At 34.3% G+C, this 19,425-nt stretch overlaps 1 protein-coding gene across 1 annotated transcript in view; it reads left to right on the forward strand.

The window, feature by feature from the left end:
* LOC131437037 (uncharacterized) overlaps nucleotides 1-19,425 on the forward strand; it is an 89,232-nt gene that overhangs the window by 40,753 nt on the left and 29,054 nt on the right. Inside the window, exon 3 of the mRNA XM_058606082.1 lies at nucleotides 503-632. Coding sequence (XP_058462065.1) covers nucleotides 503-632 — 130 coding nt within the window. The remainder of the gene's footprint in view (nucleotides 1-502; nucleotides 633-19,425) is intronic.

A 19,425-nucleotide genomic window follows, 5' to 3' on the forward strand; every position in this document is an offset into this window, starting at 1 on the left:
TATCGTTTGCAAAATTGGTATCATTGCCTACCGTTCGTGGAAAGAGTTGTAGGTGGGCTGTATAATCATATGAATCAATGATTACTCATTTTAGCTGAGAATGAAGGCCATTGTCATTTATCAGACTGCAGTTTCGCGATATAATATCAAAGCTAGGCAGTAGGTATTGTATAGGAAGATCAGTTCTTGACAACTTCTATTGATAGCTGTTAGACATCCGTTTGCCGACCGGGGATTCTCATATTTGAAGACATGTACATTTGAAAGTATAACTAATATGTGCTGATAACGAAGCTATGATAGGAACTTGTAATTGTTTTTTTTGTGTTCATGGAAATCATTAAATATATAACCTACAAATTTATTATGACTTCGGACTTGGAATCACCTACAATTATTCTTTGTTGATAATTTTTTAAATGTATATAATTAACAGACTTTGCATTAGATTAGCGTTTCATTTCTTCATGATTCATAATTGTGCTTTACCATTGTATTCTAGGTGGTGATGATTGCGGGAGCAACACCCGAATACATGTATCTTCAGTCGGCCTGCTCATCAAAGTTTGTCCGGATAGTGGCAAAAAATGGCACAGTCTACGCAGACGACAACGGACAAAGTGGTCGACCACGTAAGTATCAATTTAAAGTATTTCCTTATGAAACACAAACGCCTTGGTAACGCATTCCGCTACGGAAGTAAACTTTCTTACTTCCTTTTCTATCCTACCAGATACTGCTATATTTCCCTAGTTTATTAGTTTTGAATAAAAAATTACATGGTTGAAAATTCACAGAAACAAGATATATATGTATATATAATACCAGGATTAGACCAATTAAGATATAAAATTTAATGGAGTAAAAACGGTTTCATTTCGGGTGGTCTGCAAAGTGATGAAATGTCTCACATAACTATTATTATTATCAATACTGGCTTGTTGATATTGTGTGGAATGGTTCTCTTTTGATACCATTTTATTATATTGCCGCTTCCTTTAAACATAAGCGTTCGACTGTCAAACGGAGATACAGACAAGCAACAGCGTTTGTCAGAATGGGGCATATATTCCATTTTAAAAGGCTAGTCTCTCAAAAATAGATCCTCACTCACGAGGGCATAACATAAATGCCATGTCCAGTTTCATCATCCGACGATATGTTGGAACTGGTTTTATATTGCTCATCGCTAATAATGGCTTTCTAAGTTATAGGTCATTTCAGCGATCATCTTAGTATCCTTTTTCAAATGAGTCGCATCGTTCGAAATGCGATACCAGCTTTATTTGTAAAATACAGTTCTGTTCAAAACCTAAAAAATAAAATATTGATATGATTTGCATTAAACTGGTGATAAGAAAATGGTGTGAAAGCATGATTAAGTTATACATTCTTTTAAGTTCCGAAAGACTTGCGTGTAGGACCTGATGAAAAAGCATCGCGTGTATCGGTCATTATGTTGTGGCGGCTCTCAGTGTCTAATAAAATGTCTGAAATTTTGGGAATCATCACTTCTGGGAGGTTTCCGAAAACAAACCACACATATGCAAGTTTTTTTGCAATCTGTACCAATTTCGACACGCGATATTGAAACACTTTTTTAGTTTATGTATTTTCATTCACGGTGGTATATATATATATATAGGTTGCGTGAGTGCATCCCTCAGGGTGCATTACAATTAAAAGATTGCTACTAATTATGTTGTTCATTGGATCGATTCCCGAAAACCATTTTTTAAGCGATGGTCGGCTTAAAGGCGAATATACATTCGAAAACAAAGGAAGAGTTCTTGTCTAACTTAATGCTAGATTGAAGCTACACGGCATGTTGTTTGTTTTGATACGCGTCACTTTACAGTAGTAAAGCACTACGTCGTGGTGGGAAACATTTATAATGTTGTTTTCCTTCTAGAAAGCAAATAATAAAAAATCATCTGGGCAGTTGACTCCTGCACATTAAAAGGCAAGTTTCAAGTTGCAGGTTTCAGTTGAATGTAGGTTCCTGAGAGTTGATATCACTATCACCAACACTATTAGTAGTGTTTATTATCCGGTGCGGTGAATGCATGAGTGGGTACTAGAGTAAAAATGCATCAATTAGTGTGTAAATGGCACGTTTACATGAGATGAGCCGCTCGTCCACGTGGCTTTAATTTACGATATAAACTGATTCCAAATGATGGTACTACATTACTGATGAAAACATCAACAAATAGAACTGTGTTTCCTTTTTCTTTTACGATGCATTGAATCAAACAGTGTGTTGGCAGTATACGAATACAAGCTCCGGAAAGCAATCTTTTCTGAAATGCTTCCATCGAGTCGTATCGATATTTGGTAACCGTTGGTCGTCCAAACAACATCCTACACCACCATAATTTGTATTAATTGGTAGGCGTTAAACATTGGTCAATTTTCCCAAGGCATGTTAGGACCCTACGTCATGCATTCCATCAATTTCGTTTGAAGTTGAACCGGCTACAGCACTAGCAAAAACCATAGCACAGAAGTGAATAGATGCATCGATACTGTGCCAGAAGATGGAAAAGAAATACAAAATTATCGAGAAAACTTAATCTGCTAAGAAATTTTGGAGTGAACCTGGAAAATTGAGAGGTTAAACTGCGCGAGTACCGATCAAGATTTGAAATATTTTATCGATGTATACAGCGTTTGTGAGATGCGATAGCCGAGGATGACACAGCACAACTTGTTTGTGTATCTCTTCCTAAAGCAACAGACACTCGACTTCATTAGGCTTCATTAACCATTCCGAACTATAGAACACAGTGAAAAATCTAGACAAAAGAGTGTCTGTGCACCTTTAGTTGCTATGACAGAAGTATGTAATCATCTAGCAATTTGATAAACAACGATACCTGACCGATTCTCTACCTCACTCACGTTTCTGTACTAATCGGCGACTTATCAAAGACTATTTCTTCTTCTTTAATATTAGTGATCAACCTGTTCGAGCCTCTTGAGGTTCGTAAATATAAATGCACGATATTTGTTTTGTACCTTTCCAGCTGATTATAAAAAAAGGTTGGAATGCTATAAGCAAACACACAGAGCATCATGGTATATCACCGGCAAACACCTACTTCCACTTCAGACGATGCATACTGGCGGTCAATCTTTTACTGACTCTCTCCGTTTTATTCTCGCTTTGTGAACTATAGAGTTTCGAGCTTTTCTAGTGTTTGATTTTCGTCAAAAACAATTACTAGGAAAACATAATTTTGCCATCCGAGCCAACATAAATATTCAACAGTGTTTTACACTCACTAAATTTTATCCACCGTAAAGTGTTATCTGAGCATTGAACAAGAATTGGCACATGTTCATATTAAAGATTGTGGCATCAGAATTTCTTTATAAAAAGTAACCGTGGAAAAAAGAGATTCATTGTTATTATACATTATTGCAACAACACAGCGACTACTTCATGGAAAGTTATTGCTCTTGTTTCTAAAAGTCTATTCGCACTATTCCGGAATGGGACCATCCGGGACGGGACCATTCGGGACGCTCCGGGGCGTTTTTTTTCCTCATCGGCGATGACTGAGCTGCCGGCGTGTGCATGTATTGGAATACCGGATCCGGCATAAAATTCATTTTGTTGCCACCGATGTTCCTCGCCGAGTTTTTCGCACCGTCGGCACCGGGATCGTCCCGGATGGTCCCGTCCCGGAATAGTGCGAATAGACTTTAAAACACTATTTTCGTTTTACCTTTTTTTGTCAATTCCCTTGACCACTTCATACCACACTGACCACACCGCTCAGGAGAGATGATGATTGTACAAATTCGTCAAGGGACCCTAAGAAAAATCGACGCATCGAACTTGTATCAATAGATTTGGCCCAGTGCACATCACAAGGGATATTAGAAGAAGACATTTTATTCTTTAGAATTATATATTGAATTTCTGTGGAATATTAAAAGGCAGTGGCGCTCCTCTCAAGTGTTTATTTGTTCCCTAGGAATCAAATTATTTTTGAAGTATTTTATTTATTCATCCATATTATTTATTTTCGTTGTGTTTCTTAATATGTCCACAAGTTACATCAAAATATACATTAAGGTGCATGGTAAATGGGTTGCCATCGAACTTCTCAAAGCGGTAGTTGCTAGAAAGCATCGAATTGTACATGTTTTGGTATATTTGGATTTTTTTTATCTTCGTAAGAAAATCGAGAAAATTTTGAAGCCTTTACCCTTAAACACACTATGTTATCATTTGTGTTAATTACAGTATAACAAACATCGATGAACTGATCAATACAAAATTTCAAGGTGTTGTTCCTAATTGCTGCTGTATTATATTATTCCACCTAAAGGTGTGATATTGCTTTTCTCATATATATATATATATATATATATATATATATATATATATATATATATATATATATATATATATATATATATATATATATATATATATATATATATATATATATATATATATATATATATATATATATATATATATATATATATATATATATATATATATATATATATATATATATATATATATATATATATATATATATATATATATATATATATATATATATATATATTTTCTGGTAAAGAACTCGAACATATTCGACACGTATTTTTTTATTTATGTAAAATCTAATAAAGATACAAAAATTCGTCCAAGGCATGAAATGTGCGTCTTTTCATTTATCACATTCAAACAACCGATTCCTTTATAGTTTATTTAATAGAAAATTTGAACAAATTAAAAAATTCAAACTTAGGCCTATTTTTTTTTCTTTTTCTAGTTGAAAAAAAGAAGCCTTAGGGGTTTAACTCAATCTTGGCACAGTTTCAGAGTGGAAAGATTAATACTTTCGAAGCAGTGAATTTTTCAATCACGATTCGCACGCGCGGAGTGTACCGCAGCGCAACTCCCTCTGATACGGGCTTAACTTATCGACACATGTCGCCCCACTGATCGCATCCTAACTTTGACAATTTATTGTCAGCAACGTTTCCTGCTTCTTTTTTCAACTAAAAAAAGAAAAAATAGACTCAAGTTTGAAATTATTTGTTATTTGTTTATTAATATTTACCTTTTTTCATTATATTAACCTTAAAGGTTGTTTTATGGAATCGCTTACGTGAAAGCTAAGTAAAAGACGTACATTTTGTGCCTTGAGAAAATTTTTTAGCTCTATTTTTTTCCATCAATACGTTTATTTCATATAATATGCATAAGTTTTTCTTCGCCGTGGCATCCACAATACATAGTACTTTATACCTAATACATTTCGAATATCATATTAGTATATTGGTATTCATTAGTTAATCTAAACACTGTTTTTATCAAGCGATTTGCTATTATAAATTACATTAAATAAAATACATTTATTTTGTTTATGATCTTATAACTATTTAAGGTTTGTTTGTATCAGTTCATCACTTTTATTCATATAATATAGCTGGCTATTGGTTAAACACATGGCAGAGAAAGAAGTCTAACATAAAATAAAATTTAAATTGGAACTCCAATGGACTTAATGAAATGATAAAGTAGTTTCAGAAGTAAGGAAGGTCACGCAGAGCAAGAATGTCGCGAACTGGGACATTGGATAGTCTACCTTGGGTACGCAAGGAATTTATTAGTTGAGATCTGACATCACGATACTCCGCGCATGTCCAAACGACATGATCAATATCGCAATAGCCGTCGCCACAAGCACAATGATTAGTCTCGAAAAGGCCAATTCGAAGGAGATGTGCATCTAACGTGTAGTGATTGGACATGAGTCTGGACATCACATGAATGAAATCCCTACACACATCCAGTCTCTTGAACCATGCCTTTGTCGATATTTTAGGAATAATTGAGTGCATCCACCGACCCAGATCATCTCTATCCCAAGAAGCTTGCCAACTGGCAAGTTTTCTTTGGCGAGACGCGCTATAGAATTCGTTGAAAGCAATCGGTCTCTCATAAATTTCACCTTCAATAGCACCACGTTTGGATAAAATATCGGCTCTTTCATAGCCTGGAATGGAGCAATGGGCCGGAACCCAAATTATTGTGATTTGATAATTATTATTCAATATGTCGTTCAGACACTGTTTTATTTTGCCCAAGAAAAACAGTTCATGTTTTCCAGCAGCGTTTGAGCGAATGGCTTCAATTGCACTCAGACTATCTGTGAAGAGAAAATAGTGGTTACGAATACATTCTAGCTATAATGAACTGCTCATAACTCTGCTATATAAACAGATGCAGATTCTTGAAGCTTAAATGAAGACGAAACATTATTCTTGAATATAACAAACCCAGTAGCCTCTTCAATTTGTGATCCGTCCGTGTAAAATATTTGCTCAGAGTCAATATGCCTTTACAAGTAAGTATTTGGGATTTCCATCGAGCGTAGGTGTTCCGAGATTCCACGCACTTCGCGCTGCATGGATGTGTCGAAAAATAGAGTAGAGTCAGGAACAGTTAGGAGGGCGTCACAGATAGGAATATATCTTGAAGGGTTGATTTCCTGTGACAAATGGTTAAAATATACTGTGATGAATTTTGTTTGAGATTGAAGCTCAACTAGCCTTTCGAAGTTAATAATAACCAGGGGATTCAGTACCTCACATCTTATTAGCAGTCGCGATGAAAGCTCCCAAAAACGATCTTTCAATGGAAGAACTCCTGTCAGAACTTCAAGATTCATTGTATGTGTCGAATGCATGCAGCCTAAAGCAATTCGCAAACAACGATACTGAATTCGCTCAAGTTTGATAATATGGGAGTTTGCAGCGGAACGAAAGCAAACGCATCCATATTCCATCACTGAAAGTATCGTTGTCTGATACAATTTTATTAGATCTTTCGGATGAGCACCCTACCAAGATCCTGTTATTGCTCGAAAAAAATTTACTCACGGCATTTTGTTATCAGATACCTAATGTGTCCTCCCCACGTGCATTTGGAATCAAACCACACCCCGACGTATTTGAAAGTCAAAACCTACTCGGTAATTCTTTCCATTATATGAAGTTGAAGCTGCGGGATCATGCTTTCTTGAAAAGACGACCAGCTCTGTTTTCTCCACAGAGAATTCGATACCCAGATGAACAGCCCAAACGGACAAGTTATCTAAGGTATCTTGCAATGTTTTTTGCAGATCAATAGCTTTGGATCCAGTAACTGAAACCACACCATCATCTGCCAATTGTCTTAGTGTACACGGGGTTACTAGACAGCTGTCGATATTATTTACGTAAAAATTATAGAGGGGCAGACTGAGGCATGAGCCTTGCGGGAGACCCATATAGCTAATTCTGAATGTTGTCAAATCGCCATGTGAAAAATACATGCATTTCTCTGACAAAAGGTTGTGCAAATAAATATTTATATTTGCTGGAAGTCCATGTTGATGGAGCATGTCTGAAATGGAAACTAAATCAAACGCTCTATCAAAGTCTAAAAATACAGATGCCGTTTGTTGTTTTTGAGCGAAGGCAACTTGGATGTCAGACGAAAGTAATGCAAGGCAATCATTCGTCTCTTTATTTATACGGAAACCAAACTGAGTATCTGACAACAAACCGTTCGTCTCGACCCAAGTATCGAGACGCCGAAAAATATTTTTTTCGAACAATTTTTTGATACAGGACAACATAGCAATGGGTCTCTGTGAGTTGTGATAGGAAGCTGATTTCCCGGCTTTTGAATGGCGATAACTTTCACTTGCCTTCAGTCAGATGGAACAATATTTTGCTCAAGAAACTTGTTGAACAATTCCAACAAACGTCTTTTTGCAAGGTCGGGTAGATTCTTCACCAAGTTGAATTTAATTCTGTCCTACCCAGGAGCGTTATTGTTACAAGACATAGGTGCTAGGGAAAATTCCATCATTGAAAAGGGGCTATCAATGGAACCATTATTTGGAGAAAACTCCCTAATAATGCTATGCGTAGGAACAGAATCTGGACAAACTTTCCTCGCAAAATCAAATATCCATCGGTTCGACCCTGGGCTTTGGATGATGAGCTACAGGGTGCGTACCCCCGCTTGGTGAATGGGGGTGGAAATCAATTTACACTTCGCGTATTGACAAAGTCGGACCATACCGAGATCGATCGTTCGCTTATAAATGCGAAAGATGAAAATTATTATGTTGTCTGGATCGATCACGGAGTGGACAGGACTTATAATGCTTGAAATTGACAATAGATCATTAGGTGGTTTCGAGCATTCTTATGCCTGGAATCCCAATCACCAATTTGAATTATTTTGATCCAGTTGGGATGAATATTAATATATCATATTCGTCCTGAACTTGGTGAATTTAATTCTAAGAGGAGGACTATTGTTATCAGGAATAGGAGTAAATTGATATCTTATGAACCGTTTAGGAACTTTCAAACCTTTCCGATCCGGCTCGGTATCGGTGATGTTTACAAATTGCAATGACGGCGAAACTGATTAATCAGGTGTGAATACACTCTCAAATCGGGAAAGGTTTGAATGTACTTAGATTTCTCCAACTTGGACACAGATGTCACCTTCTAACTAAGAGTGTGAGATGTGTGTTTCTGGAAGAGAACGGTTCACGTGGACCATTTCATCCAATCACACCTAGTATTTCTTCACGAAATACATGTAGTTCTTGTTTCCTGGATGCGTGCTCAACACTAGAAGGCCCAAAACTTAGTTTAGACCTAAATTGCTCAAAAGCAGTCAAAATGATTGAAAAAGAGAAAGTCAATAATATAAACTGTGACAGAATAAATAAAAGCTAGTGCAGTGTGCCTAAGTGCGTTAACTAAAGAATTAGAAAAGTTCACAGAATTTCAAGCAATCCTTCCATTGTTTACGTATTGTGACTATCCTGGGCAATCTAGTGTGAAATGCGCATCCTTACATTAAAAAATTTAACAAGCATACTAACACCTGATTTTATTTTATTTTTATCACGAGAAACTATCGAAATAAAAGATTATAGACAAAAACGATATGGAACGAAAAATCCTAGGGTGCCACAGGAATACCGAAAGGAAATTGAAAACAAATCAAGAGCCCCATCAAAACGACGAAAAATTGGTATTTTCATGTAATAACTCATTTGATGACATATTAACTTTTGGTAAGTCACAATATTTCTATTTATATTATTACTTTTATTATTATCTTTATTATTATTGTTGTTGTTATTGTATTATTATAAACATTATTGTTATTATTATTGTTGTGATTATCACTATTATTATTTCTTATTAATATTATTATTGTTATAGCAATTATTATTATTTCTTTATTCTTGATAAATTATCACATTGAGATATCAACAGGTTTCTCCGGCATAGTCAAAAAAGCGATGCAATGGGAAAAAGGAAATGTAACGTAACTTCGACAAAGATAGAAATAATCCGAGCAGATTAGAATGGATAGTGTTAGCAGACCAAACATATCTACATCTATTTAGGAACTTTAAAGTAATAATCGTTTGTACCGCTTCAGACATAAAAGACTATATAGGAAAGCAGGGCCAAGACCGAAGCGGATACAAAGCGAAATTTTCCAAAGTCTCATCGACGAGGACAATTAAGACACAGAAGCAGTTGGTAGGGTGACCAAATACTAATACGATACAGACGCACGACTCAATGATTGACTGGTTACAGGGTGAAGCACACACTTCCTGCCCAAGTTACAAACTCTCTGGTGAACTTGCAATAGAAGATATTCGTATCTTTTGTTGCAAATTGATAACCGTAAAGGAATCTGTCGCTTGGGTTACATGCTGGAGGGAACCTATCAATGATAGGCCGGTTTCCTCCTTCGTTACTAGTGTTCATTTGGGCACCATAGCCTAGTTCGTCCGGTATGGAAAGTGCGGATCGTCATGCTAAAATTATTGCAAATATTATATATTACAGATGATCTGCTATCATTGTAAACGGAACCCCACATAATTCCGTGTGAATTGAAATCTCTCAGAATCAATCGTGGAGCAGGGAGGGCTTCGATAATTTCAATAAGCTGTTGCTGTCCAACTTGAGCTCTTGGAGGAATATATACCGAAGCAATGCAAATGTCCTTTCCTTCAATGTTTATTTGACAAGCAACAACTTCTATACTAGAAGTCGAATGAATATTTAATCTATAGAAGGAATAACATTTCATTATTCCTAAAAGCACTCCACCATACGGAGAGTCTCTATCGAGACGTATAATGTTAGAGTCATTAAAATTTAAGGCCATCGTCCAAGTACCATGCGCGCGGGTGGTTTTAGGAAATTTTCGATGGAAAATTTTGAAAAATTTGCCGAAACCAAAAACATACAGACCTTTGAAAAGCTTTTATCTATCTGTAGGACAAAAATAGCTGAAAGATTCGGAGGATTTTCCGAGTCTTATCAAAAATAGCTCTGAAAAATGAGTGTTTATGTGTTCTTTCACAATTATTTGGAAAAATAATGCGATGACATGACAATTTTTTTCAAATAAACCTTATGATGGCTACAAAGATTACATTTGGACATATTTTTGGAAAACCTTTTCACGCTTTTCATAGAAAATCAACGAAATCGGTTATATGAAATTCGTTGATTTTCCATGAAAAGCGTAAAAAGGTTTTTCTAAAATGTGTCCGAATGTCCGAATATGATCCTTGTAGCGAACATAAGGTTTCATTTTCATTTCATATCATCGAATTATTTTTTCAAATGATTGTGACAAATCACAAAAAAAACTAAATATATATATATATATATATATATATATATATATATATATATATATATATATATATATATATATATATATATATATATATATATATATATATATATATATACATATATATATACTCGGTTCATGTCGATCCGGCATTAAAGGATAAAGTGGGTTAAAATTGTATACCGTCACAAAAAACGTTGAAACAAAAAATTTTCGGATTCAACAAAAATTAACACCGTCGTTTTAAGCACATTATGTAGGTTCATGTACATACAATCTCTTTGGTTTTTTTAAGAATCGAAGAGAAACATTTTGCTTCGTTCCCAAAGGTGGTGGTGTTTTCGTCTTCCGTACCAGTCCATGTCAATGCATTCCAGTTCTCCATCGTCTATTTGTAAGACGGTTTGACCCTATAATTTCGAAACCGAAATTAGGATTTAAATGAATTTGCACAGTTTCTGTTTAAGATAATGAAAGTTTTAATTTGAATTAAGATTTGTGAAAATCGGTTTAACTGTTACTGAAAATTTGAAGTGAGTTTCGTTTTTAGAGTTTCTCTTCACTATTATCGGTACTTTCGGAACCGGAAATCCGGGACTAGTAGTCCCAAAGTACATTTACATATCCACCAACTAACAAGATCTGCCAACCAGATGAATTTACTAGTGAGTTTTATAACAAATATTCTCCTTGTTTTGCCATCACTTGTGAACAGATATTCATAAAATTGAAAATTAACACCGAAACCGGAAGTCGCATCCGGATCGACATTTCGTGAGTTGTTGAAAATCGGTTAAAAGTTTTTATAGAAAGTTGAGTGCTCGTTTTTTCATAAATTTCTTATAAATGACGAAACTGACAACATGTTCTTATGTACTTTATGATTATGGTAGTCACTGATTTTTTTAATCTAGTACCATCGATCGTTCGATCGAACACAATTCGTGCCCAAAAAAAAACGTCCAACGGAAGTCCTCCGTTAGTCCAATACCGTCCATAACCGTTTGTCCGATGAATGTCCAACAAATCGTCCAACGGGAGGCCGATTCGGGACCTTCGTTTGCCGATTTTGAAACAGACCGTTGAACCGAGTGCCATTTTTTTCGATCAACAAACTCGGTCGATAGAGGTCCATTGTTGGCCCATTTTCAATATGTGGAGTTGGAGCCCCGTTGGACTAGTTTTACTGAAGAAACACTACATACATGTAGAATACTTCTTTTTCGCTTAGAATTTTCCTTTTATATGAAGAAAACACCCTATTTAAACTTTTTTTTTGGGGAAAGAAAACAACTACAAATCGTTTCAACAATCTGAACGACTACTTTGTTCAGTATCTTATTCAACGAACGCTCAACGCCCAACAAGATCTAACCGCTTTCTCAGTGGGTAATGTCACAGTTTGGTTGAATCGACTTCAAAAATATTTTTTTCAAGAGACTACATTCATAATGCCAGTCCTGTGTAGTTATGTCGTCGTCGATAATTACACACAGATATACTCTACTGCAATGTAAAAAAAATATTACGGTTGCCTTGAGACCGAACATTTTTAATAATAATAATAATAATAATGAAGAATGGTCAACCACACAAAAGGCTTTCCAACTCATTTGGTCCACCAATGATTTAGATCTGCTTTTCGAGAATGTCACCATCGCTTAGTTAGTAATTCGGTACAATGGATAATATTGTTAAGCGCTTTGCTACTTTCTGGTTATTCTTATGCAACGTTCTGAATCGATGAATGGAAAGTAACTGCACTTTCCGACCAGAAAACCAGAGACGCCGTCATCAGGTTATTTATTGTAAGGAATAGAAACATCACCGCAGCGATTAACTTGTAACCTTTCCCGATGATGTGAATATACGGGGATACACAACTGATGATGCATAATATGACTATAGCTGAAAGATGAAAAGTGCATGTACGGAAGGGAAACTAACACTCAACATCATCATCCCATAAACAAATTGACAGATTGTTACGCCCAAACCGCAAAGATCTTTTCAATGCTTTGCTGACGGTTTTTTTTAGAAAGGTAACAATTTCCTGATTCGTTCAACGGCTCGCAGAATACTCTTCAAACTTTAAATTAATCATACTTATACTGACATTTAGGTTTTGTATGTAATACCTACTGATTATAAGAAGAAAGACAAATCACACATACTTTAGGTAACAGTCATGAACCATAGAAAACCGACAAAAATGATTTTCCATCTTATAATTCAATTTGCCTGCCAAATCCCGAGGGATTAATTTGCTTTTTTACCAGTCTGCTTTGGTGTTCCGGCTCTTTATTTTTCAAATCGGTTTTGTTTTTATTCTGAAGGGCAGCTTAGCCACCAACGGCTTTTAAACTATTTTCTCTGTTCTTCCTGTTTCTTTTTACCTGTAAAAGCAACGTGATTTACTGATCTTTCCTAAAAGTTGGATTTCCACACAAAATATTTTAAAGTCGGCTTTCACCGTACACTGGTTAGTGTTTCGATTTCACATTTGATCAGTTAGGCAGGGAGGAAGAAAATTTGTCAAAAAACATCTCAATGTTTTGTTTTTTTTTTCTAAGACAGGTATTGGCATGTCAACAAAAGTGTTTTCCAAATGTAACAAGTTATAAGTTATTCTATGCATATTTTTAATTTTAATCCCTACTAATATTTCGAACTGAAAACGCAGATCCGAACCACACATTATTTGAAAAAATTGATTTGCGAATTTGGACGCGACGAAAAATAACCGAATAGGTAGAAAATCTAAACACACTATCGACTGACGAAAAAAGAAACTCGTCTAGGAGAAAGCAATAATATGCTGATTTCATGACAGTAAAGCGAAGTCTCTGCAAATCCGATTAAAGAAGGAATTGGAATGAGTTCACAACTGAATGAACTTCCGACCTAAAACGTTTTTGAGGACGACACGATTTCCCAGAGCAGTATGTGTATTCTGAAGCGTAAAAGTTCTCATGGAGAATATGTTAGATACTTTAGAGAGAATCAGTGGTTTTTTATAGTCGAAAAATTCGTGTAAATTTACAACTAATTTTAAAGCTTCAGATAGATAGACATTAAATTAACCCAATTTACTTTTCTTTGGGGGAATATATATATATATATATATATATATATATATATATATATATATATATATATATATATATATATATATATATATATATATATATATATATATATTATATATATATATATATATATATATATATATATATATATATATATATATATATATATATATATATATATATATATATATATATATATATATATATATATATATATATATATATATATATATATATATATATATATATATATATATATATATATATATAGGCAATATTCAGTCGGCTACGAATCCGTGTTACTCGGAACTTCAAAGGAAGCAGTTGGATTATTGAAGCGTTTTAAGGCTGTCTTTCTGCGCTAAAATTATTGTTCATTGAGATGTTAGTCTAATGCAGAGCTTCCCAAAGTGGTCGATATAGCCCCTTGGGGTCGATGTCCTTTTTGCGGGGGTCGACGTAAACATAAACTGTCTGTGGGGGTTGATGAGATCTAGAAATCTACCCCTTATTGTTTGATATAAGTTGTTATTTGAAATATCCATGCTAAAAAGTTGTGTTTATTTGACCATCAGCAGAAATTGGTAAGTATTTTACACCAATATTAATAAAGCAAGAAATTGAATTTTCAAAGGAATTTGTTAATGGGGGTCTGAGGTCTAAGTTTATTTTAGTAAAGGGATCAATGACCCAAAATAGTTTGGGAGCCCCTGGTCTAATGGTACAAGAAAGACTTATGACTGTAATTATTGGAAACCAAGTTTATGGAAGCACGACCAAGAGATATTTAGAAATAGCCCTAATTCATGTCAGCCTTAACACGATCAGGCAATGGTTACTAGAAGCCAAACTGCAATAAAATTCTACAAGATCTGAGCCCGTGTTTTGCGCAACCAATATGTAAAAAGCCGTAGCTGGACGGAGAAGCAGAAGGATCGCAAGTAGTCGAATATAATTCTTTGGGATGGGGGTTAGACGTGGGTTCGAGTAAAGCGTGCTGAGTTGAGAAACAGTATCGATTTAGTTCATCGATTTAGACATCCGGTATAAGCGTATTTTTAGGGTTTTTTGCATAACGAGGATTCAATTGCTTGGAAGTTTAAATACGTTTATTTCATAAGACATTATATATTAGTTTTTCTTTGTCAGAACGTCTCTGTTTCATAATATTTTTTTTAATCTTATTCATTCATGTATATTACTTTATCACGGTCGTACAGTTTTGCATTTTGTTGTATATATTTCTGCTGTCTTTTCTGTTGGGTAACATAGAAGTATCAGAAAACAAAAGATAATAAAAATTATCTGATTTCTGTTCCACTCAAGTGATAAGCTTGTGTAAATTATCTAAAAAAAAATTTGTGTACATGTTCTATTGATGGTCTCACACATTCTTCCAAGTCTGTTAGTTTTAGAACACCTGCTCAATTAATACCTTAGTGAATGCCAATTTCTTATTACTCTGCTAGCGATATGTTGATCAATTATCTATATCTTGCTGCAGCATATCGCAGTACATTACTTCAGAATATATTTACGCATAGTAATAAACTGTAATAATTTAACGGTAACATTCATTACAGTGAGTTTATTCCATCACCAGTATTGCTATCTATATCCATCTAACGACCATAAATAATTTTTTTTAACTGCGCCGATAACCACTACGTTATATTGTCCTGTTAACACTTTTCACATGGCAACAAACTATAAATCGTACAAGCAGCTGTTCATAGCAATTTCAATTTGGCTTTAACCAGAGCGCCGCACGTTTAAATAAGGAACAGACACATTTTGATAACATATTTGTAGGATTTATTGGATCGCATCTGCTCACGAAGGCAAACACATGTAAAAATACATCCTTGATGCCCTTTCACGATCTCTCGAGCCTCCTTTTCCATTAATTTGTTTCATTTCAATTTACTAACTGTGTTGGAAACGAATCGTGCTTCCATTGCCATTAGCCCTGACATCGGATTGCTCAGGCGCGGGCTTCTTTTTAAATTATCATTAAAGTCATTAAATTAATTGAAACTGCTTCCACTCATTTCTTTTTGAATGCGTTCGTTTATCCATGCGGATAGTTAAGGTAGTACAGGTAATATTCCAGTAAACCGAAAAACGATAATACATTTAGAATTTTTTTCAGCGGGATGGACACCGCTCAACCCGGAAATAAAGACGATCAGCAAATTTATAATTGAATACACACCTGTGTTAATTAAGTTTTTACTTTGTTAGGTATCTGCGGTTGTTTAGCTACATAATTAATAATTAGGGTAGATGTGCGTGCGAGTGAATTTCTTTTAATTATCACTTACTATGACGTTTACCGAACATGAAAAACACATTACTCGAAATCTATAGCTTATACGAAAATTTTGTCTTAGAAAAAATTGTAGGAAATCAATCGAACTTTCCAAAAAATTTACTTTTAAAAATTCTCTTCTGATTTTTCAAAAATTCAAAAATAAAACTATTGTTATTAATTGTTGACTTATTTCGGCAGCATCGGTTCCGGAAGTATTCGAAATAATGATTAAAAATTAACTTCGATTTCTTGTAAACGATAAGACCGTTTTTTTATAAACTTTTACTTAAATTCCTCAAGGTTCCCATATTTTTTATAAAAAATCATTTTCGAATATGGTGCATCTCGTAAAATCGTTTCTTTTGTACGACACACTCATATTTGAACAAAAAGCATTGATTTGAGTTTTAGCTGGCAAAATTCGATTGCATCGATTAAATTATCTATTCAAAGTGTGTTATAATAAATGCTTTTAGGGGATATATACAAAGTTGTGGGGCTCACCAAATTGTTTTATTACATATTACATATATCAGAGTGATATGTGTAAAATTTCATTCAGATCGGAATACTACATTCCAAATAACAGTCGTTCATAACGAGGTGGTTCCATATGAGCGAGCAAAACTTCAAAATTTTCAACTGATTTTCAAAATTGTTGTTCTAAAATGTATTTATTTACAAACTTGTATACTTAAACGATTTCTTTCTCATCTTTAGAATTTTGTTGTTTTCGTTTTACGACTTACGTTCTCAAGAATTTTGTCACCTGTAAATTTCATAATTCTTGCTCAGTGGCCTACCTAGGATAATGAGCGCCAGGGATATAGAAAGATTTGCCACTCCCAGGTCCTTACTTAGCCACGTACTTTAAGCAAGCAACCAACAAAAAATCTTGTAGCCGAAATATCCCTTCCGCCTTAACCGTTGTGCCTGGGGCGACTGCACCCTTATAAACCTTTTTTAATCAACCGTTTTGATTTGATCGGCGTGTATATAAAGGATTGATGTAATTTCTATAACATCCTGGCTCGAAAACAACTTGTTATATATATATATATATATATATATATATATATATATATATATATATATATATATATATATATATATATATATATATATATATATATATATATATATATATATATATATATATATATATATATATATATATATATATATATATATATATATATATATATATATATATATATGTATATATATATATATATATATATATATATATATATATATATATATATATATATATATATATATATATATATATATATATATATATATATATATATATATATATTTGTTTAGTATGTTTGATATCAGTTCAAATAACATTGTACCATATTTTTCGTAGCCCTTTATAGGGCTTCTTTAAATTTTCCACACTCATCATCTGTGGATCTAGTGTGGAATAGAACTTAGATCACATATGAAGATTTCGCACCTTTTTCGAGTCGTTTCGTATATAACGGTACGATATTTTTAACACTCACAACCGGAAGTCGGACCTGTTAGAATGAGCTTTTAACTTCGAACAAAGTGTAACGGTATATGGCACATATCCCCTTCGGACATCGATTGAAAAGTCTATTTCTCGAGTGATTACGTAGCCTTTCTGTATGAGAGAAGCAAAATCAAAACTGTGGCGTGGGCGCAATAACATTGTAACAAAATCAAAGTCTGAAGAAATTCCTATGACGGATGAATTGCATTGAAACATGTTTCTGGTTTAAACGAACGATGAATCGAATCGTCTACGAAGCAAGATTTGTAGTTGTATTTTTTTGTTGGTGACTTTTTTGACAAGATAAATTCAGCCTTCTTTGGGCATTGTTTGAATGGGATAGGGTGTTTAATATAAATAATACTTTAGAAAGAGTGTCCATAACTTAAAGCTTTTTTCTGCTACAGATTAACATGTTACATGAACAACAGAAACACTAGTAAGAAAGAATGTTGAACATTTCATCTAGATTTTATTACCGGTTTGTCATGAAAGACGGAAAAATAATGACAGAGAAAAATATCAGATCGACGATCTAAGAAGCTATTCCCCAAATTTCATCAGTTCATAATTGGTTCTGTTCGCACGTCTTACATTTTCAACCGACGCACTGATGTCTTCATCTTCAAAAATTTAACATCACGCCTCCATTCTGATACTCTGGTTACTTACTTCACACCTGTCGTTAAAGATTAAAATGTGTGATTAACTTTTTTATTGTCAGGTTAAACAATACTTTGTTATTCAAAGGTTAGTTGTACTCCAGTTAGTTGTAATCTACTAATAATCAGAGTTTTAAATAAACATAGTTGCAAATTGTTTTTTCATTAGTTTGATCCTGAAAAAGATAAATATCCCAAAGGTTGTGTTAAAAAAGCATTCGGGACTACACTTGTTCATATTGATTAAGTTTTCACGCAAGTTCAAATCGTCTAGCTAATTTAATTGTTTTAAGAAATAAAGGAGAGAAATTTTTATATCTGCTACTAAAATATGCCATATGGCAGCTTGCACGGAGCTCCCAATTTAGCCAGAATATTGGTTGATCAGACTAAAACTAATAGTAGTGGGACATAAAACGTTCAATGTTCAACTAAATGGTGAAAAGTTGTTTATCGCCGTTTACAGTATTTTCTCCTACCCGTTTCGAATAGCATGATTACGTATATGTAGGAACATACATTTTCTACTTTCATTTACATAGCACAGCTCTAACTCGTCAGTTTGCAAAGCCTTCTTTTTTTTCTAAGTGGCGTAAGCTGCGATTGGCGAAAACTAAAAAGTGGGATGTATTTTACAAAATAATATGCGTTTTAATTGGTGTTTATTTTCTATTCGTAGGCGTTACTACTATCATTTCTTGTACCAAACGAGAATCACTTTAACCATGCTTGTCCCACGCGCTAATTCGCTGAACCGACCAATTCCCGCTGTTACCAACTAATGGTGTTGGATGGGGGTTCGGAATCTATTCGCAACCATTTACGTATACATCCACATATATACATAAACGTGCATGAATACTGCCAGGCATTGGAAATATTAATGGCAGATAGTATGGGAAAAAGAGTTGATTTTCCCACCATGCTGCGTTGTGTTAAGACTCCGTGTCCATGATTTCCTGCTACACGGGTGGCAGTCACAACCTTCTAAAAACTTGCGATGCAAAGTGCTTTGACTGCATTCCATTTCGACCAGTGGTGAGGAACTGAACCACCAGTTTCTAAAAACTTTATTGAGTTTCCAGTGCTATATCTGCGTTATGAGATAGCTATGTGAC

The sequence above is a fragment of the Malaya genurostris genome, chromosome 3 (assembly GCF_030247185.1).
Source record: "Malaya genurostris strain Urasoe2022 chromosome 3, Malgen_1.1, whole genome shotgun sequence".
In the NCBI taxonomy this organism is placed as follows: Eukaryota; Metazoa; Arthropoda; class Insecta; order Diptera; family Culicidae; genus Malaya; species Malaya genurostris.